This window comes from Equus przewalskii, chromosome 1, assembly GCF_037783145.1.
Source record: "Equus przewalskii isolate Varuska chromosome 1, EquPr2, whole genome shotgun sequence".
Taxonomy (NCBI): Eukaryota; Metazoa; Chordata; class Mammalia; order Perissodactyla; family Equidae; genus Equus; species Equus przewalskii.
This window is the reverse complement of record NC_091831.1, coordinates 145,775,843-145,797,116: the sequence shown is the minus strand read 5'-3', so window position 1 is coordinate 145,797,116 and position 21,274 is coordinate 145,775,843. Positions and strand designations below refer to the sequence as shown.

The 21,274-nt window shown below is 53.1% G+C and overlaps 2 protein-coding genes across 11 annotated transcripts in view; one reads left to right on the top strand and one right to left on the bottom strand.

The window, feature by feature from the left end:
* TP53BP1 (tumor protein p53 binding protein 1) overlaps window positions 1-1,578 on the bottom strand; it is a 91,595-nt gene extending 90,017 nt beyond the window's left edge. Inside the window, exon 1 of one of the 5 annotated variants that reach the window (XM_008528509.2) lies at window positions 1,392-1,578. The gene's annotated coding sequence lies outside the window, so the exon portion shown is untranslated. The remainder of the gene's footprint in view (window positions 1-1,391) is intronic. The other 4 variants (XM_008528513.2, XM_070582150.1, XM_008528510.2 and 1 more) reach the window with 4 other exon arrangements.
* MAP1A (microtubule associated protein 1A) lies at window positions 181-21,052 on the top strand. 6 transcript variants are annotated; one of them, XM_008528508.2, is made up of 7 exons: window positions 181-1,015; window positions 1,996-2,097; window positions 9,932-10,014; window positions 10,281-10,421; window positions 10,656-18,936; window positions 19,080-19,300; window positions 19,497-21,052. In XM_008528508.2, the coding sequence occupies exons 1-7, from the start codon at window positions 778-780 to the stop codon at window positions 19,650-19,652; spliced, it is 9,222 nt and encodes a 3,073-aa protein (XP_008526730.2). In that variant the 5' UTR covers window positions 181-777; the 3' UTR covers window positions 19,653-21,052. The 6 variants fall into 6 exon arrangements, with proteins under 6 accessions (XP_008526730.2, XP_070438214.1, XP_070438243.1 ...); XM_070582133.1 differs by lacking the exons at window positions 181-1,015; window positions 1,996-2,097 and adding exons at window positions 6,829-6,949; window positions 8,648-8,867; XM_070582113.1 differs by lacking the exon at window positions 19,080-19,300.
* The last annotated feature ends 222 nt before the right edge of the window (window positions 21,053-21,274 follow it).

The following is a 21,274-nucleotide window of genomic DNA, read 5'->3' as shown; positions in this document are numbered from 1 at the left end:
GGTTACCCAACTCACTGTCACATTACTTGTAGTTAGGAAGGTATTTCCTGGGTTTTACTCAATTTCCCCTTGCTGCAGTCTGAGCTCATAGCACTCGAGTCCTGCACTCAGCAGAGATGGAGACTAGCCAACCACTATCTTCGGAATAACAACTCACCAGGGACTCAAAACCGAAAGGTCATTCTGTCCCTCCAATACTGCGCAGCCTTCCTGAGCACCCCCAGGGCCTGGGGCAATGAGGACGGGGAAACCGAGGACGGAATCTAGGACCCTGGCAGGTAGTGACAGGAAAAAAAAAAAAAAAAAAAAAAAAGCACGTGCCAGACAACGACAATTCAGACACACCGACACAGATGGACACAACCATACAACCTCGGAGACACAGAGGGACAAGATGGCTCCCCTCAGTTCGAGAGAGTCTACGGAATTGCCAGATAGTACTCATCCGGGAAACATCCTAACTAGAAGCTTCTTCCGGCGCCGAGGCAATCGACTCGCCCCTCCACCCCATCCCTCAGAACCCCCACCCCTGCCCAAGTCGGAGTGGGAGCTTCCACCGGAAAGTGAGTGTGGGCTGAGGCGGGTGGCCACCACCCCCGAGGCCGAGCGAGACCGCAGAGCTCAAGCATCCCAGCGCCAGCCCAGCCCCTGCGGCGCCAGTGCCCCGCCCCCTGACAGGCAGCAGCCAATGGGCGGCTCCTGCCGCCGGCCTTTAAGAACCGCGCGCACTCTTCCCTGCAGCGGACGCTGCCGGCCTAGCACTCCTACGGAGTTTCCATGGAGACCGAGGCTGGGCCCGGGCGGCCTCGCGGCGTTGCCATGGAGACAAGTCCCGGGCTGGGGCTCCGAAGCCCCGGCTCACCGCTAGCTCAGAACCCTGCGGAGCCGCTGTGTGAGGCCGGAGCTCCGGTGGCGGCGGCACGCTGGGACCTGCGGAAACACTCTTTGCTCATCGTGATCGGCGATATCGGTACAGAGAGTCAGCTGAGGGCCGTGAGGGCCCACCTTGAACAAGGTGAGCCGCTGTCCTGGCTGTACTCCGGGACATCCTCTATCCCTTGCTTCTCCGCCATCTGCATTCACCTCCCAGAGCGTGTGTCTGCATCCTCCATCCCTAGTGTGCACTTCCTGAGATCTGTGCGCCCTGTTAATCTGAATCATCAGCCCCTGTTACCTGCATCTTCCATGTCACGCGTCCGTATCCTCCCGAGCTGCCAACATCTTGCTCCCCCATCCTTCCCGCGCACCCCATGGCGTTCCGCAGTCACCCTGAGGCAGGGGAGCTCTGTGCAGCCCCTGGGGCCTTTCTGGTCACACCCCTCTTTCCCGCAGTGTCTTGGACCAGACGTCCTGAAAGTCCTCACCATCCCCTGGAGACTCCATATCCCTACCTTAGTTTCTTCTTTAGGATCCCTGAACAGGCACAGGGTGCTTTCTGAATGCTGCGGACAAATCTCAAATCTCCCAGTGCCGGCGGCGACAATGAGGGAGTGACCTTCGTGGCCACAAGCTCCCCAGTCCTCACCTCCCTCCCCAGTTGCCTGCCTGTGGCGCAGTGCTGCGGAGCCACCTGCGGGTGGAAGCAAACCGCGGAGGGGTGGAGGCAAGGAGCGGGGCATAGGAGAGTCTAGAATCCTACTGAGCTGTAAGGACTGGAAAGGCAACTCTAAGTGTCTGGGAATGGGCCCTTCATTGTCACTTCTTTCACAGTTGGCATCTCTGCGAGAAAATTCCTGCATATAAACTCATCAAGGACCAAGTTTAGCCTAAACTCTGCCCTTCTCCCTCTGGCTCAGGCAAAGCTCAAGAAAGGCACAGGATGGCAGATAGACATAGGCATTTGCCACTTTTCTTAAAGACATCAGAAAGGCTGATCATGGCAGCTGTCCTTACTCCTTCCTTCTCCTTACCCCTTCCGTGAGCTTGGAAGTACTCCCTTAAGTCCAACCCTTCTGATTTCATCTAGAGCCCTCCTTATTTCTTTTTCTCTTACAGGGATTCTCTCCTGGAACATTGACTTATCATCCTTTGACTTGAACCAACAATTGAGACTCTTCATTACCCGGCACCTAGCTCACTTCTCCTCAGAGGTCAAAGGTTAGGACTAGTGTCATTTGTCTCAGTCCTTTGGGTGAAGGCTGGTCATAGAAGAGCAGAGGTCCAGTCTCCCTGGCAGAACTGGCCTTGTGGGAGGTTTGGGTCGGGGAGAAGGGAGGGACTCCTGAGGGGAAAGTTGTAAAGTTCCATAGCTATCCCCACATACCCAGTACACTTTGCAGACAGATGGTATGATGGTGGAGGGAGCCTGGAGAATGTAATTTCTACCTGAAAAGAGGGTGGTTTATGGACAGCTGTTGACGTGCACTAAGAGACTGAAGTACTTCTCTTGAGTGATCAATCATCTCCCATGCAAAAATCCACTCTTTTTGTGTTCCCCTTTCTGTATACCCTAGCCTCCTTCCTTCCCTTTACAGACCCCTTGAATCCCCCACTCACCTTCCCACATCCTTGCTTAGCAATTTCCCTCAGGCCGCACAGCCTACCCTCCAGGTTTCAGGGTTTCTGGTTCCTCTTCGGCTTAGCTAACAGATCTCCAGAGCAGAGCAGAAACCTGGTACCAAAGGCTGATGAGCACCATCAAATCTGGCGTGTAAGCAGGGTCTCCTGAATTTCCTGCTACAAGAACTAATCATACTCTGAGGTTTGGCTCTGAGATCAAAGTTCACAGGTTACAGTTTCCCATTCTGCTGGGTGGGAGAAATGGGTCAGGGATTTGAGAAAATAATATTTTAGGAGCTATCATTCCATGACAGTATCTGTGGGGAGGCTGCAGAAGGTCCTATATCCCATTATAAAAGTACTAGGCATCTGGTCATGTTATTGGTAAATGTTGGCACACCAGTCCATGCATCAGTGCCTTTATGGAATACAAAATCCATCCAACTCAACAGTGACTGCCACCAAATGACTGAATTCATATCTTATACAGATAATTCTCAATTATCCAGCATAGTAAATAGTCACCTCCCCTTCTCTCTCTGCTCTGTCTGCTAACTGACACATCTTTGGTCATTTCCCTGATCACTGACTCCTCTAGAGATGCTCCTGGAGAGAGAAGACAAGGTTAACATGACTAATGCTCCATTGTCCTAGGAATATGTGCAGCATTTAAAAAATGTGAGGCTGGCATCTTCTTGACTTTTTGCAGGAGTTAGAAAGGAAGGCTCCAAGTCACCACTGGAGACAACCTGGTGCAAAATTCACCTTGTGAAGCTAGCTTCCTGTGAAGCTAGCCACTCGCTGTTTTGAGACTGCCTTCTGTTTAGAATTTTACTCATGTCATGGCTTCTTCCATTAGCACTGATGATTGAAAATCAACAGTTTTACCACTTATTACTCCTAGGAGCTTTGACACAAGGCTGGATAAGAGGATGACAGCAGATGAAATTAATAACTGAATTAAGTTTGGGGAGTATCTGCTGATGTTAATAAGTCACACTAAATTCTCTAACCTTAGCCTTTTGGCCACATAAACTTAAGAGTTGCTGCTTTCTGGAATGATGTAAGCATGAACAGACCTTAAACCAAAATGCTTAGCCATTCTTCAGGTTAAGATGCAGGGATTCTTGGGAAGATGCTTATAGGGAGATGCCTAGTTATTCTCAGGGACCTCTCAGAAACAAGCACTGATATATAAACACCTCCTAGATCTTTTCAGTCAAAGAGTTTTGCCATAGTGTCCTCAAGGGGCTTAGGGCCTACACTCAATATCAAGGCTTACTTTAGTGCACTGAGTTTTTTTAGGTTTGGACATTTTCATGGTGGCCTGTTTATATCCCAAGAGAATAGTGGAGAATTTCCTGGAAAAATCCACATGGCTCAAGACAGCCACAGCCCCACCCTGGCTGGCTCCTCTTTCAGCTGTCCCCACAAACAAAAGTCAGGCCGGAGCAGCTGCAGACACTGCCCCTCCCTTCAGCCTCCCATTAGTGGGGAAGCAAAGGGAACCAGGCTGCTGGGATAGGCTCAAAGGAATATGCTAGTACAAGGGGACAAAAATGCATCCTACAATGACAGAGAGAGTACAGTCGTTCCTAGCCATCCCCCCTTCACACCCTCACACACCTAGAAAAAGAGGAACCTGCTGATGGAGAGTCAGTGGCCCAGCTCCTTCTAGTGGTCAAATCTGGTAAAGGCTTTCCAAGGTGAATTTTGCACCCGGTTGTCTCCTGTGGTGACTTGGAGCCTTCCTTGCTAATTCCTGCAAAAAGTCTGGAGCCTCCAAGCATTATAAAACAAACCCAGAAACAAGTAGGACAGCAGAAAACTGAGCTTAAATAACATTCTGATACTTCTACTGTAGGGCCCCTATAGGAAAGGGACAGGTCTTCATAATTTATAATTCATGATTGATATTCTAGGACTCTAAAAAACACAGTCTGAAGGAGCAGTTTGGAGACCTTCTGTCTGACTCTCCATTACCACTGATGTGCTTAGGAAGTGCTAGTTCTGTTACTTCTGCAAACATGAAAGCCATTCTAAAGTAATACAGCAGCTCTTTGGCCCCTACAACTGGGGTTTGCATTGTTGTCTGAAATGGGAAAGCAGGGACATGAATAATACTTTAAGTCCCTTCCTGCAGGCACCTCCAGATTTACCTGGGAACTAAGGGTACTCTAGGGTTGGTCTGGTCTGAGATTCCGATTTAGGATTTCCCTGATCCCCTCAGGGGACTTCTCATAAATATTCCACAAGAGGGAAACAGACTTCCAGGGGCAAAATTTTGCATTGTAGGTTTAGGATTCTAGGAATGAAGCACTTTATTATCTTTTATCCATACACTCCTCACAGCATTATTGGAGGATGGTACTAATATTATCCTCATTTTATAGTTCAGGAAGCAAGCTTGCAGAGAGGTTAAGTGGTTTGTTTAACAGCATCATTAGTAAATGGTACAGTCAGGTCTCAAATCCAGGACTTCTGATCTCACTTTGTGTCTGAGCGCAGGCCTGTCTCTCTTCTTTGGCATCTCACCATTTCATTGCAGCAAAAGCCAGGAACACAGTGAAGGGAGGGTTGGTTGTGGTGGGTGGCTGTTCAGAGGGTGAGGGCTGAAGGAAAACTCCAATAACTTGGAACCATGCCCGGGGTGTGGCCCTTGGGGGTAGCAGCTAAGAATAAGGGTAGGTTCTGCATTGGGCTGGGAAATTTTATTTTGTTCTCAAACCAAATGTTTACTCAAGTTTTCCTCTTAGCACACTCCGGAGAGCACTAGAAAGCAGAGAGGAGATTGAAGGTTTGAGGTAGGAGGAAATAGGAACTATGAAATTGCAGAAGGGAGTGTTTCCCTTTTGTGATGCTCGGAACTCAGCCTTGGTTTGTGTTGTGTATCTCTGCAGATGGCCTCCTCTATCCAAATGGGGCTGTTGCCATGTTGCTGCTTTGCATCCCCGGATCTAAGCAAGGATTCCTTCCTCTCCGTTCTTCCCCACCCCCTCCACCCCACCCCACCCCCAGTACTGGTGACTCAGCTCCTCCTCTCCTCTGGCGGCAGTTAAGGGGGGATGGGGGATGCTGAGAGCAGAAACTATTTTGGCTTTTCTGACCTTCAAAAGCAGTTCTTGGCAGCCTGAGGCAAGGGTGGGGCTGGTGCTGGGATAGGAGTGGGTGGATGTCAATGTGAAATAGCCTTAGGAGTTGGCCAGCTCTGGGGAGGGTTGATGGAAGGATAGAGGGCAGGGAAGGACTAGGTGGGAGCATGAGCATCACCCAGTTGGAACTGAGTGCTAGAGTTCTCCAGATCCTCCCTTTGAGTCCTAGAGTACATCACTAAATCTGAAATAGAGGTAGAGGTAGAGACTAAGGGAAACCAGAGTCAACAGTAGAAAGATTAAGATACTATAAGACAGAGATATCAAAGAGACATAAAAAAAGGACAGAGACAAGGAGAGAACAGGGACCCAACACCCTACAAAGTCATTATAAATTTTTTTTAATCCAAAGAGTACTCTATGTTAGCACTTTATGTTAACTATAGGCCACTTGATAATTGGCCTACAGTAAGAAAATCTTGCTTATGCCTAGAGCCCCAGTGATCCTCCTTGGTCCTTGTTAATTCTTTCACTGAAAGGCAGAAAGTGCCCTCCCTCTTCCAGAGACTGCCTCTTCAGACCAGATGACCCAAGAATTCCAAGTATCAGTGCCTGTGTGGTTACTGTGCTGGTGCTTTGGCACAGAATTGCATGCAGCTCCCAGGGTCCCTGTGCCCCACCCTAGATGGGCTAGAGACCATGTGTCCACTCCAGAATTTCAAACTACCCTCCAACCTAAAATGAAAATTATTTCTGCTCTCCCATGGTTTCTGTAGCTGTGGCTCAGAAGCCAGCAGAGCTCAACGCAACTCCCATCCCCAGCCTTCATCTCAAGCAGTCCCCTCACCTCTACCCCATGCTTTCAGGCCCCCAGCCTCTTTGTCTCCTGCTTCTCCAGGGATTGAAGGTCACTCCCTGGGTCTGAGGGGAGAGGCAGCAGATGGTGCCTGAGAGAAGAGGGAGGGCAGGCAGCCCAGACCTCCTGTATCCCTGCAATGTGCCATAGCACAGGGCTTTGGTCTTTTGACTGATGCTAAAAGAGTATTTCTTGACTAAGCAGGGTTGGGGGAAAGGGCCCTGTGGACCATTGGAGACCACCCTGGCTCTCTGAGCTGCTAGATAACTCCTCAGCCCCCAGAGCCTAGCAGAAGCACCAGAGCACTGACATTGTGAAGGTAAAGAAACAGTTAAGTCTCCAGTGCCTCGTCATGGACCAGCCCCTCTTCCCCGCCCTGGCACCGCCCTCCTCATCAAGCGCCCCCCCCCTTCCCACCCCAAGTGCCGCAGACTCTTCCCTGAAGCTGCCGGCTGAGGCCGGAGCTGCAGCCTCCATGAGGGGCTCCCTCCCACAACCCAGGGTAAGAACCGAACGGAACCGAAGGGCTTGGCATGGAGGGTAGGGGATGCTGTGATAGGGAGATGGGATGGGGGTATCGGGATAGGAGTTGATACTTAATCTGATGTGTTTGGAACTAGCCCAGTGGGGTGGACAGAGGAGGGGAATGGAGACAGAAGATGAACATTACTGGCTGTGGGGCCAGCCTGGACAAGAACCAGGAGAAGGCCAGTGGGGCCGGGACTGTGACAGTCCTTCTCTCAGGCTGGGCTGGGAGACATCAGCCTAGGGACAGCAGCAGAGGGTGGTGTCACTGGCCGTGCCTCTCAGCCTGGGGGGCCGGAGGAGTTTGAGGGGTATGTTTTTGGGCAGGGCAGAAGAATCTGAGGGAAAGGCGGATGTTATAGGATCTAATGGGAGGGTCTCTGGGTGTCAGCTGCTAGACTGCTCAGCTGCTCCTATGCTGGGGGTAAGCGGGACAGTGAGTTTTTGCCAAGTAAGGGAAGGTGGGAGATACTGTAGAAAAGAAGGGAGGAAAAGGTCATTGAGACGTGGCACACACCTCTTCACAGACCAACCTATTTGCAGTGGGTTCCCTGCACCCCATTTCCTGCAACTAGCTTAAGACGGGGACTCTAAGCCCCCTTTCTGGCTCCCTCCGGAGACTGAGAGGCCACTCTGGAAATTGAGAGCACTCTCTCCCCAGCTGCTGCCCTGCATTCCGAGTCTATCAACCCCACAGGTTCCCAGTCTCAGCTCCACCCCTACCTCATCTCTGCTTCTCTTCCCAAGATGGGGGCTCTGGAACAGAGGAGCCAGTTTCTTCTCCCTCTCTGTGTGCCCCCTTCCCCTCCCCGCCATGCAGAAGCAGCCAAGAAAATGACTTGTCATGCTGGGGTGGGGGGTGGGGGCGGAGCTGGAGCCTGAGCTCAGCGCGCACACTCACACACACTCACACACTGCGGCAAACTGCAGCTGCCCGAGCGGCCCCCCCCTCCCCTTCTGCCTCACTGCAGAGACACCTGCCCTCCTGCCTGCTCAGCCTCAGCTCCCACAGCCCACCCCATACCCCATGGCCAGCCAAGGGAAGTACCCCTGTCTCACAAGAAGTCTCTCCAAAGAACAAGGAAAAACAAGTCAATTCCCTTCAGTGTGATTGCTGGGGAGCACAAGAGAGAAAGAGGGCTTTCTCCCAGGCCTGAAAAGGAGGGGCGCAGGATATAAACTGTGTAGTTGCCAGCTAGAACTGGAGAGCACATGAGTGAGGGATATGGTCTTGCACCAAGACAGGAACTGGGATCAGAGAAGTCTAGTGGCTATACGCAGGGGACTGTAAGGAATGGTGGACTGGGGAAGGGGAATGGTAGATAGAAAGCAAATCAGTCTGTACCACAGATATTTCTCTTTCTGACTCTCCTAGCTCAAATGTGTGACCTTGTGTATATGTGGTGGTTTGGGGGTGGGGGTAGGAATTGCCCTTCTAAATCTGTACTACTTAGGGCTAGCCTAGGGCTGGGTGCTCCCTGAACCTTGATATCCCTCACCTGCCCAAGCCCTGCCCCTGCCTGTCTCTGAGGTGGTTCTCATCCTCTGAACTGACCTCAAAGCTTCCTTCAATTCCCAAGTTAATAGAAGAGAACCCTTGAACTCCCCTTGGGCCCCACCCACCCTGTATGGGATTTGTTCTTCTGACACCATCTATGGTTCATTTTCCCCGCAGCTGCAACTGCAGCCCCGTCTGCCAGATCCGCCTGATCCTGGCACCATGGCTCTTCCTCTTAACAAAGGCCCTGGCCCTAGGCTCCTCTTGTCTGAGCCCCCAGAAAGAGGAACGAGCTGGGTCACAGAAGAGGGTCTAGGGGACAGATTATGAGCACTCCCACCAATATCCTCCAGACAGCCCACTCCCCAGGCTATCTGTTCAACTCTCTGTTTATAAGGTAACTCCACTGTATGCTACAATTGGGAAGGGGGATTGCAGCATCCTTCTTCACTATCTTCTGTCTAACCTGACTCTCTGTTGCCTTGCTTGGTGTTTCATGTGAGTCTGGAGAAGGGAAGTAGATAGGGCATTTAAGGTGTCTTATCTTTCTCCATGGCCTGGGGAATACTCTGAATCTCTTCTTCCTTATTTGTTTTTTGTTTTTGAACTCCGAACTCCCTCTCCATGGCAGAAGGCCCACAGGAGGGGGGCAAGGATGAGAGGAGAAACTGTTCACAAGGGATGGGTTGTAGGGTAGTGAACTAGGCCTCTCTGGTGAGATGGGAGAGGGAGTTGTGAAACCTTTGGTGGTTGGAACAATTTGATTGTGTGCATGTTTGTGAGTGCAGGCTTGGCCTCTGAGGAACCAGACAACAGAACAAGAAGTTATAAGTCCTATTACTACTCTTTGAATTGTAAAACCAATTTAGATAGTACAGACTTCTCCGAGTCTTTTGGAACAGGAATTCTGGCCTTGGATGGGGATTGGAGGGGAGGATGGGGAGTCTAGACACTGCACAGAAGCGCCCATCTCCTTATTTCCAGGCACTCTGCTGGCATGAAAGCCCAGGGCAGAGGCAAGCTAGTCAGGAAAGAGCTGAGTGAGGATCATCCTCCCAGGAGCCCTCCCTCCAGCTGAGCCCCCCATCCCCAGGCAGCACCAGGAGCTTAGTGCCGGAGAAGGACAAAAGCTTCTTGTCAACAGCAGTCTGAGGCGGGAGTTCCAGGCAGAGGGGGTGGGGGCACCGTGCAGGCAGAGGGTGCGGCAGATGAAGGGAGGGAGACGATAGCCAATGTGGGAGAGAGGATGAGGAAATCCTGAAAGGGAAGGGCTGGAGGGGCCAGACTCTACACCTTACTTAGCAGTTTCCAAAGTGGCAGGATCTAGGTAAGCTAGGCTTCTCTTTCCCCTAAGCTCCACTTTCTGATAGTGCATTCTTTCCTCTCCTGCCCTACACAATGCCTCTCCATCTTAGTCTATACCCACTCTCTTCAATACAAATTCCTGCATCTCTCCCTCAGGCCAGAGGACCCTCTGCCACCAGAGTGAGATCCTAGAGACCATCATCCTGGTAAACCCCAGTGCCAACAGCATCAGCTCTGAGGTAAGGCCAGGGCCTGTGCCTTGCCACGAGGGCCTGCTGAAAGTGCTGTAACCCACCCTGGCCAGTGCTACTGCCATAAGGTCAAGAATTCCTGGACTTGGCTTTGAACTATCCTCTCTGCCATTTAAGCTGCCTTACAATCCCTAGCTCCACTCTGGAGGTGTTGTGGGGAGCATGTCCTTGCAGTACTGAGAGAGGACCAGGAGCATTCAGTGCCCTTTCCTAGGTTTCCCACATCTGTAACCACTCCTCTCCTTCCATTCTAGGTTCACCATCTCCTTAGCAGCCCATCAGCTCACAAACTACTGATCTTGAGTGGGCAAAGTTTAGAGCCTGGGGGAGATCTCATCCTACAGAGTGGCACCTACTCCTATCAAAACTTTGCCCAGGTCCTTCACAATCCAGAGGTAAGTTCCATGTCTGAGTGTCTGGTGGAACAGAATATGGAGTATGGAGAATGGGACTAGAGCTGTGGGGAAGGATCCAAGGAAGGGAAAATCTCATTTGCTTGACCACTGGGGGCCCTGGCAGAAAGGTAGGAGATCACCTCGGGGAGAGGTAGAGATTAGCAGATTGAATCTGAGTTGGGTTAAGACAACCCCAGTGTGACCTGATCAGCCTTCTATCTCCCATTCCTCTAGATTGCCCAATTGCTCAGCAATAGAGACCCTGGAATCCAGGCCTTCCTCACTGTGTCCTGTTTAGGGGAGGGTGATTGGAGCCACCTGGGACTATCCAGTTCCCAAGAGACCCTACACCTCCGGCTAAACCCTGAGCCCACACTGCCCACCATGGATGGCGTGGCTGAGTTCTCCGAGTACGTCTCTGAGACCGTGGATGTGCCGTCCCCCTTTGACCTGCTAGAGCCCCCCACCTCAGGGGGCTTCCTCAAGCTCTCTAAGCCTTGCTGCTACATCTTCCCCGGTGGCCGTGGGGACTCTGCCCTCTTTGCCGTTAATGGTTTCAACATCCTGGTGGATGGTGGCTCTGATCGCAAGTCCTGCTTCTGGAAGCTGGTACGGCACCTGGACCGCATTGACTCAGTGCTGCTCACACACATCGGGGCAGACAATCTGCCAGGCATCAATGGACTCCTGCAGCGCAAAGTGGCAGAACTGGAGGAGGAGCAGTCCCAGGGCTCTAGCAGCTACAGCGACTGGGTGAAGAACCTCATCTCCCCTGAGCTCGGAGTTGTCTTTTTCAACGTGCCTGATAAGCTGCGGCTGCCTGATGCCTCCCGGAAGGCTAAGCGCAGCATTGAGGAGGCCTGCCTCACGCTGCAGCACCTAAACCGTCTGGGCATCCAAGCCGAGCCTCTGTACCGTGTGGTCAGCAACACCATTGAGCCGCTGACCCTCTTCCACAAGATGGGTGTGGGCCGGCTGGACATGTACGTCCTCAACCCTGTCAAGGACAGCAAGGAGATGCAGTTCCTCATGCAAAAGTGGGCAGGCAATAGTAAAGCTAAGACAGGCATTGTGCTGGCTAATGGGAAGGAGGCTGAGATCTCGGTGCCCTACCTGACATCTATCACTGCTCTGGTGGTCTGGCTACCAGCCAACCCCACTGAGAAGATTGTGCGTGTGCTTTTTCCAGGGAATGCTCCCCAGAACAAGATCTTGGAGGGCCTGGAAAAGCTTCGGCACCTGGACTTCCTGCGCTACCCTGTGGCCACACAGAAGGACCTGGCTGCTGGGGCTGTGCCTGCTAACCTCAAACCTAGCAAAATCAAACAGCGGGCTGACAGCAAGGAGAGCCTCAAGGCCACAACCAAGACAGCTGTGAGTAAGCTGGCCAAACGGGAGGAGCTGGCTGAAGAGGGAGCCAAGGAGGCCCGCTCAGAACTGGCCAAAGAGTTAGCTAAGACAGAGAAGAAGGTAAAAGAGTCATCTGAGAAGCCTGCAGAGAAGCCTGCCAAGCCTGAGAGGGTGCGGACAGAGTCGAGTGAGGCATTGAAGGCAGAGAAGCGAAAGCTGATCAAAGACAAGGTGGGGAAGAAGCACCTGAAAGAAAAGATATCAAAGCTAGAAGAGAAAAAAGACAAAGAGAAAAAAGAGATCAAGAAGGAGAAGAAGGAGCTCAAGAAAGATGAAGGAAGGAAGGAGGAGAAGAAGGATGCCAAGAAGGAGGAGAAGAGGAAAGATACCAAACTTGAGGTCAAGAAGATTTCTAAGTCAGACCTGAAGCCCTTTACCCCTGAGGTACGTAAGACACTCTACAAAGCCAAGGCCCCTGGCAGAGTCAAGATGGACAAGAGCCGGGCTGCCCGTGGGGAGAAGGAGCTGTCCTCTGAGCCCCGGACACCACCAGCCCAGAAGGGAGCTGTACCAGTCCCAACAGTCAGTGAGCACAGGGAGCTGGCCCTGTCTTCACCAGAGGATCTCACACAGGACTTTGAGGACATGAAGCGTGAGGAGAGGGAGTTACTAGCTGAACAAAGGGACATAGGACTAGGAGAGAAACCACTCCCTCCAGACACTATGGAGGAGGGACTCCCAAGCATAGCTGCCCAGGGGACGCCACTCTCTGTCCCAGGGCTGGAACAAGAAGAGCCTGTGGTGAAGGAGAAAGAGGCTGTTCCAGACATCCTTGAGGAACAAGGCAGCAAGGACAGAGGCCCAGACTCTGGGGCAGAAACAGAGGAAGAGAAAGATACCTGGGAGCAAAAGAAGCAGAGGGAAGCAGAGAGGCTTCCCGATAGAACAGAAGACAGAGACGAAAGTGAACCTGAGGTAAAGGAGGATGTGATAGAGAAGGCTGAGTTAGAAGAAATGGAGGAGTTACACCCTTCAGATGAGGAAGAGGAAGAGACAAAGGCTGAGAGTTTTTACCACAAACATATGCAGGAAACCTTGAAGGTAACTCCACAGGGCAAGGAGGCTCTTGGAGGCCGGGATCTGGGACTCCAAGGCAAGGCCCCGGAGAAGGAGACTTCGTCATTCCTAAGCAGCCTGGCCACACCTGCAGGAGCCACTGAACATGTCTCTTACATCCAGGATGAAACAATCCCTGGCTACTCAGAGACCGAGCAGACTATCTCAGATGAAGAGATCCATGATGAGCCAGAGGACCGCCCAGCTCCACCGAGATTTCCTACAAGTACATATGACCTCCCTGGGCCTGAAGGTCCTAGCCCCTTTGAGGCTAGCCAGCCTCCAGACAGTGCTATTCCTGCCACCTCCAGCAAAGGCTATGGAGCACCAGAAACTGAACTTACCTACCCCCCAAACATGGTGGCCGCTCCTTTGGCTGAAGAAGAGCACGTGTCCTCAGCCACCTCAATCACTGAGTGTGACAAGCTTTCTTCCTTTGCCACATCTGTGGCTGAGGACCAATCTGTGGCTTCACTCACAGCTCCCCAGACAGAGGAGACAGGCAAGAGCTCACTGCTACTTGACACAGTCACAAGCATCCCCTCCTCCCGCACTGAAGCCACTCAAGGCTTGGACTATGTGCCATCAGCTGGTACCATCTCACCCACCTCCTCACTGGAAGAAGACAAGGGCTTCAAATCACCACCCTGTGAGGATTTCTCTGTGACTGGGGAATTGGAGAAGAAAGGAGAGATTGCAGGGAAAGGCTTACCTGGAGAGAGAGCCGTGGAAGAGGAAGAGGAGGAGACTGCAAATGTAGAGATGTCTGAGAAACTTCACAGTCAATATGGAACCCCGATGTTTGGTGTCCCTGGGCACACCCTACATCCAGGGGAACCAGCCTTCGGAGAAGTGGAGGAGCGCTGCCTCAGCCCAGATGACAGCACAGTAAAGATGGCCTCTCCTCCACCATCTGGCCCACCCAGTGCCACCCATACACCCTTTCATCAGTCTCCAGTGGAAGAAAAGTCTGAGCCCCAAGACTTTCAGGAAGCAGGCTCCTGGGAAGACACTAAGCATACACCAAGTGTGGGCAGAGAAGATGCTGCAGAGGAGACAGTCAAGCCAGGGCCTGAAGAGGGCACACTAGGGGAGAAGGCAAAGGTCTCTCCTCCCAGGAGTCCCCTGGCCCAGGAATCACCCATCAATATTGCTGAGGGACATATAGGCTGCACCATCCAACTGTTGCCAGAACAGGACAAAGCAATAGTCTTTGAGACTGTGGAGGCAGGAGAATCCACAGGCCCAATCCTGGGATCAGAAGCCCTCCCCAGAGATTTGAGAACATCACTCCAAGAACCTGGCGAACCTCAGAAAGATGAGGTGCTCCAATTTCCTGACCGAGGCATCTCCCCTGAAGATGCAGAGTCTCTCTCTGTCCTCAGCGTGGTCTCCCCAGACATCGCCAACCAAGAAGCCATCCCCAAGTCTACCTGTGGCCTGACAGAACCACAGCTACACAAAGACCTTTGGCCAGAAGTATCTCCAGAAGATACCCGGTCACTTTCTCTGTCAGAAGAGAGTCCCAGCAAGGAGACCTCTCTGGATATCTCTTCTAAGCAGCTGTCTCCAGAAAACCTTGGCACCCTCCAGTTTGGGGAACTAAGCCTTGGAAAGGAAGAAAAGGGGCCTCTGATGCAGACTGAGGACACCTTTCACCACCTAGCCCCTGCATCTATTCCAGAACCCCATGCAGGCACAGTGTCACCTCCCACAATGGGGACCACAGGATACTCTGCACAGGCAGACATCACAGATGAGAGCCCTGAAGGAAAATTACCTGCCAGCTCCTTCTCTCACTATACACTGTTGGGAGATGGGAAGCACTCACCTGGAGGGATGACAAGCCCTGGTGAACACATTCTAACACCTGATAGCTCCCTCACCAAGAGTCCCGAGTCTTTGCCAAGCCCTGCCATGGAGGACATTGCCATGGAGTGGGAAGGTAAAGTTCCAGAGTTGAAAGACAGAACACCAGAGCAGGACAAGGGACTTGAGGCAAAGGATGAAGTCCTACAGCAGAAGGATGAAACTCTGGAGCAGAAGGATATTGTCATAGAGCAGAAGGATACAGGCATTGATCAGAAGGATGAGGCTCTGGAAGAAAAGAACAAGGCTGTGGAACAGCAGGATAAGGCTTTAGAACAAAAACGCAGAGACTTAGAACAAAGGGACACAGCCCTGGAACAGAAGGACAAGGCCCTGGAACCACAAGACAAAGACTTAGAACCAAAAGACAGAGACTTAGAGCCAAAAGACAAAGACTTAGAACCAAAAGACAGAGACTTAGAGCCAAAAGACAAAGACTTAGAACCAAAAGACAGAGACTTAGAGCCAAAAGACAAAGACTTAGAACAAAAAGACAGAGACTTAGAACAAAAAGATAAGGACCTGGAACAGGAGGACAAGGTTCCAGAAGAGAAAGATGAAACCTTAGAACAAAAAATCAGAGATTTTGAACATAAAGACAAGGTTCCAGAGGACCAGGTCCCTGAACTGAAGGGCAAACTCCTAGAACAGACAGACAAAGCCCCTGAACAGAAGGACAAGGCCGAGGAACAAAAAGACATGGACTTAGAACAAAAAGGCAAGGCCCTGGAACAGAAGGACAAGGTCTTGGAAAAGAAGGATCAGGCCTTAGAACAAAAATATTGGGCCTTAGGACAGAAGGATGAAGCCCTGGAACAAAACAATAAGTCTGTTAAACAGAAAGATAAGGTTCTTGAAGAAAAAACTCAGGAGCAGGAGAGCCTAGTACAGGAGGATAAAACCATGAAACCAAAGAAGATCCTAGAGGAAAAACCTCCAGAAAAAGTCGAGGCTGTGGAACAGAAGGAAGAAGCTCTGCCAGAGAAGACTAAAGCTCTGGGACTAGAAGAGAGCCCAGTGCAGGAGGACAAGGCCCAGGAGCAGGAAGAGAAGACCTGGAAGGAGCAGGATGTGGTCCAGGAGTGGAGAGAAACATCTCCAACCAGAGAGGAGCCATTTGGAAAACAGAAAGAGCCTGCCCGGACATGGGAGGACACATCTCCTGAGCAGGAGGACAGGTACTGGAGGGGCAGAGAGGATGTAGCCCTGGAACAGGACACATACTGGAGGGAGCTGAGCTGTGAGCGGAAGGTTTGGTTCCCTCATGAGCTAGATGGCCAGGGGGCCCGGCCACGGTACACAGAAGAGGGGGAGAGCACTTTCCTCGATGAGGGACCAGATGATGAGCGTAAAGTGCCCCCCTTGGAGCACACACCCCAGAGTCCCTGGGCCTCAGACTTCAAGGGTTTCCAGGAGCCCTCCCCACAGAAGGGGCTGGAGGTGGAACGCTGGCTTGCTGAGTCACCAGTTGGGCTGCCACCAGAGGAAGAGGACAAGCTGACCCGCTCCCCTTTTGAGATTCTTTCTCCGCCATCCTCTCCACCTGAGATGGCTAGACAGAGGGTTCCTCCAGCCCCAGGAGAAGAGAGCCCTATCTCAGAGCCTAAGCCCATGCTACCTATGAGGAATGAACCCACCACCCCCTCCTGGCTGGCTGACATCCCACCATGGGTGCCCAAGGACAGGGCCCTGCCCCCTGCACCCCTCTCTCCAGCTCCAGCTCCCCCCACACCTGCTCCAGAGCCACACACTCCTGTGCCCTTCTCCTGGGGCACAGCTGAGTATGACAGTGTGGTGGCTGCAGTGCAGGAGGGGGCAGCTGAGTTGGAAGGTGGGCCATACTCCCCCCTGGGGAAGGACTACCGCAAAGCTGAAGGTGAAAGGGAAGAAGAAGGTGGGGCTGGGGCTCCTGACAGTAGCCCCTGCAGCTCAAAGGTCCCAGAGGCCAGCGAGAGCCATGGTACCAAGGAACCCGAGCAGACAGAGCCAGAACAGAGAGAGCCCACACCCTATCCTGATGAGAGAAGTTTTCAGTACGCAGACATCTATGAGCAGATGATGCTTACTGGGCTTGGCCCTGCGTGCCCCACTAGGGAGCCTCCACTTGGAGCAGCTGGGGATTGGCCCCCACGCATCTCAACCAAGGAGGAGGCTGCTGGCCGAAACACATCTGCAGAGAAGGAGCTTTCATCTCCTGTCTCACCCAAGACTCTCCAATTCGACACTCCAACCTTCAGCTATGCAGCCCTGGCGGGACCCACTGTACCTGCCAGGCAGGAGCCTGAGCCAAGGCCAAGTGTGGAGCCCAGCCTCATCCCACCTGCAGTACCCCCCCGTGTTCCTATCCCCTTGAGCAAAGGCCCAAGCCCCCCTCTTAATGGCAACATCCTGAGCTGTAGCCCAGATAGGAGAACTCCATCCCCTAAGGAATCAGGCCGAGGTCACTGGGATGACAGTACTAGTGACTCAGAGCTGGAGAAGGGGGCTCGGGAACAGCCAGAGAAAGAGACCCAGTCCCCAAGTCCTCCTCACCCCATCACTGCGGGGCCTCCCACATTGTGGCCTGAAAGTGAGGCACATACTAGCCCTTCCTCCGACTCACAATTGGGTCCTGCCCGACCCAGCCTGGACTTCCCTGCTTCAGCCTTTGGCTTCTCTTCATTGCAGCCAGCTCCTCCACAGCTGCCCTCTCCAGCTGAACCGCGCTCGGCACCCTGTGGCTCCCTTGCCTTCTCTGGGGACCGAGCTCTTGCTCTGGCTCCAGGGCCCCCCACCAGAGCCCGGCATGATGAGTACCTAGAAGTGACCAAGGCCCCCAGCCTGGACTCCTCACTGCCCCAGCTCCCATCACCTGGCTCTCCTGGGGCCCCTCTCCTCTCCAATCTTCCACGACCTGCCTCACCAGTCCTGTCTGAAGGCTCCTCCTCTGAGGCCACCACACCTGTGATTTCAAGTGTGGCTGAGCGCTTTCCTCCTGGCCTGGAGGCTGCGGAACAGGGATCTGTAGAGCTGGTCCCAGGAATAGAACCAGCTGCCCACAGCCTCTGGGACCTCACTCCTCTGAGCCTTGCACCTCCAGCTTCACTGGACTTGGCTCCAGCTCCAGCTCCAAGCCTGCCTGGAGACATGGATGATGGCACCCTGCCCTGCCGCCTGGAGTGCTCAGGGGCAACCACCAAGAAGCCAAGCTCCTTCCAGGGTCCCTCTGGGGATTGTGCCACCAATGGCCCAACTGAAACCAGCCCCAACCCCCCAGGCCCTGCCCTAACCAAGGCTGAGAAAGAAGAGGCCGAGGTCTGCCCTGCCTGGGAACGTGGGGCCTGGCCTGAGGGAGCTGACAGGAGCTCCCAGCCTGACACGCAACTTTCCTCTGAGCAGCCCCTGTGCCCTGGAGGGGCCTCTGGAGGCCAACCTAGAAGTACCTCCCCTGAGACTGAGGCTGGGCCCCAAGGATGTGCTGCTGAGCCCCGGCCCCACCGCGGGGAGCTCTCCCCATCCTTCTTGAACCCACCTCTGCCCCACTCCACTGATGACAGTGACCGCTCAACTGAGGAAGCTCGGCTGGTAGGGAGAGGGGGACGGCGCCGGATGGGGGGCCCAGGGGCCACGGGGGGCCCATGCCCTGTGGCAGATGAGACACCCCCAACGTCAGCCAGTGACTCAGGCTCCTCACAGTCAGATTCTGACGTTCCACCAGAAACTGAGGAGTGTCCATCTATCACAGCTGAGGCAGCCCTTGACTCAGATGAAGATGGGGACTTCCTGCCTGTGGACAAAGCTGGGGGGATCAGTGGAACTCACCATCCCAGGCCTGGCCATGACCCACCCCCTATCCCCCAGCCAGACCCCCACCCATCCCCTCCCCGCCCTGATGTGTGCATGGCTGACCCCGAGGGGCTCAGTTCAGAGTCTGGAAGGGTAGAGAGGCTACGAGAAAAGGAGAAGGCACAGGGGAGAGTAGGGCGCAGGGCCCCAGGCAGGGCCAAACCAGCGTCTCCTGCACGGCGTCTGGATCTTCGGGGAAAACGCTCACCTACCCCTGGTAAAGGGCCTGCAGATCGAGCATCCCGGGTTCCACCCCGACCACGCAGCACTCCAAGCCAGGTTACCCCAGCAGAGGAAAAGGATGGACACAGCCCCATGTCCAAAGGCCTAGTCAATGGACTCAAGGCAGGACCAAGTAAGTATGCCATGAAAAGTGGGAGAGATTGTGGATTGGGGCTGGGTGTGGCTGGTCAAAGGCTCCAGTTGTGGGAGGAAGGGATAGAGGTTGCCAAAAGCATTCTACTTCCCTCTACAATGAGTCCTGGCTTATCTCTACAGCGGCCTTGGGTTCCAAAGGTGGCTCTGGCCTCCCTGTATATGTGGATCTCGCCTATATCCCGAATCATTGCAGTGGCAAGACTGCTGATCTTGACTTCTTCCGTCGAGTGCGTGCATCCTACTATGTGGTCAGTGGCAATGACCCTACCAATGGCGAGCCGAGTCGGGCTGTGCTGGATGCCCTGCTGGAGGGCAAGGCCCAGTGGGGGGAGAATCTTCAGGTGAGTGGCAAGAGACGCCAAGGAGGTAGTCTGGCCAAAGCTTACTCAGACAATAGGGAAACACAGTCTCTATTCATAAAAAGACCGAGCCCTTCCTATGGGCAGTGAGACTACTTCCTGGACCACCAGGTGCCCCATCCCCACACTTACCTTGCCTTCACATTCTCACATCAGGCATGTTTTGTCTCCCTCCTAGGTGACTTTGATCCCTACTCATGACACAGAGGTGACTCGTGAGTGGTACCAGCAGACTCATGAGCAGCAGCAACAACTGAATGTCCTGGTCCTGGCTAGCAGCAGCACCGTGGTCATGCAGGATGAGTCCTTCCCAGCCTGCAAGATTGAGTTCTGAAAGAACCACTCTCCCTTCCCCAAGGATCTGCTCCCCCAGCTCCCTTAGAGAATGGCTACTGCTGAGTCCTTTGGGGTCGAGGGACATGGGAACTGAGGGGATGGGGGACAGGATGTTTTGTGGGGACTTGGGATGGACTAAATGAGAGGGGTTGTCCCTCCCTCTCATCCCTATCCTAGAGGAGTCTCAAAACCAAAGGTAACAGGGATAGGATAGGGGGAAAGTACAAAATTAGGATAGGAGGTCATCTGATGCCTAAGGACCCTGAAGTGACACCCTCTCCTAGCACTGCCAAGTGCTGGTATTGGGTGGGGAGTGAGGATGGGTGTCAGAGAGCAACCTCCTCCCTCATGGAGGAAGATCATATCCCCAACCCCAGGGATCTCTTTCTCTCTATTTATTTAGCATCCCAAGGAAGGATTCCAATTGTAATTTATGTGACCTGGGGGCAGGATACTGTCAGTGAGGTGCCCAGAGCTGCACCCTTTCTTCCATCTCCCATCCCCTTACCCACCAGGGTCTAGGTTCCCGCAGGGGTCTAGGGGTACACCGCTGCTACACTGTCCCACTGCTTCCCTCTGTATCTGAATGTCTCAATCCAAAACTTGAAGCTGTTTTGACCCACGGACTGGTGAGAGAAGAAAGGAGCTTATCCTCCCAGCCCTTGCTTCATACCATTCACATCCCAGAGCTGTGCCCAAACCAGGCCTACTGGGCAGCACAAGGGGCAAAAAGAGCCCAGCCCCAATCACACAATTCTTCCAAGTTCCCTGACCTTATGAAGTTTTCACCCACCCAGTCCCATTATCCTGATCCCTTCTCATCCCCTGCTTGGCTTCTCTGCATGTGGTCATCTGCTGTGGCCTGGTGTGTAATGGGTTAAGAATAAGCCACTGCCTGACATCCCAACATGTGACACCCCAGCAATGTGTGACTCCCCCAACATTCCACTATGCCATCCTGCAGCTAAAATGGGAATACTGGCTGCCTTTCCAGCCTCAAACTCTTGGACAGAGGATCTGGGAGATGGAGGCCATGCCAGAGGACTTGGGGAAAATGAGAGGGAGGAAGGAAAGAGGGAGAGGAAGCTGAGCTAAAGCCTAACTCCTACTGAGTGAGATGAAAACAGGCCAACAATACCACCCCAGGAGAGGACCTCGCCCCAAGCAAGCCAATGAGCAGCCCTGCTAGACTACTGCCGGACTGAGATCCAGACGCTCGTCAGGGCTCGGCTTCTCTGCCAAATGACTGTGTGGAAACCAAAATGAGCCGGCCTGTGTTCTTCCTAGTTCCCACCCTCCCTGTGCTGCTGTGCTCTGCTCCTCCCCACACTTCCCTGCTATAGTTCCCAGCTGCTGTAACAGAGCCTCCAACTCTAACAATAAATGAAGTTCATTACAGATGCTGTAGTGCTGCTTAGGCTTTTTCTGACTCCATAGATTGCTTAGTTGCTGGACCCTGTCTTCTACCTCTCTTTCTCCCAGCACTATTTATCTCAATGCCCTTGATCACTGGAAGCAGTTTTTTAGGACGCAGGAAAGCCAGAGAACATAGGGTGGACAAAGGGAGAAAAAAATGCGGAGCCAGCATAATTTCTGAAAATGGGTGAGAATGCCTGAGTA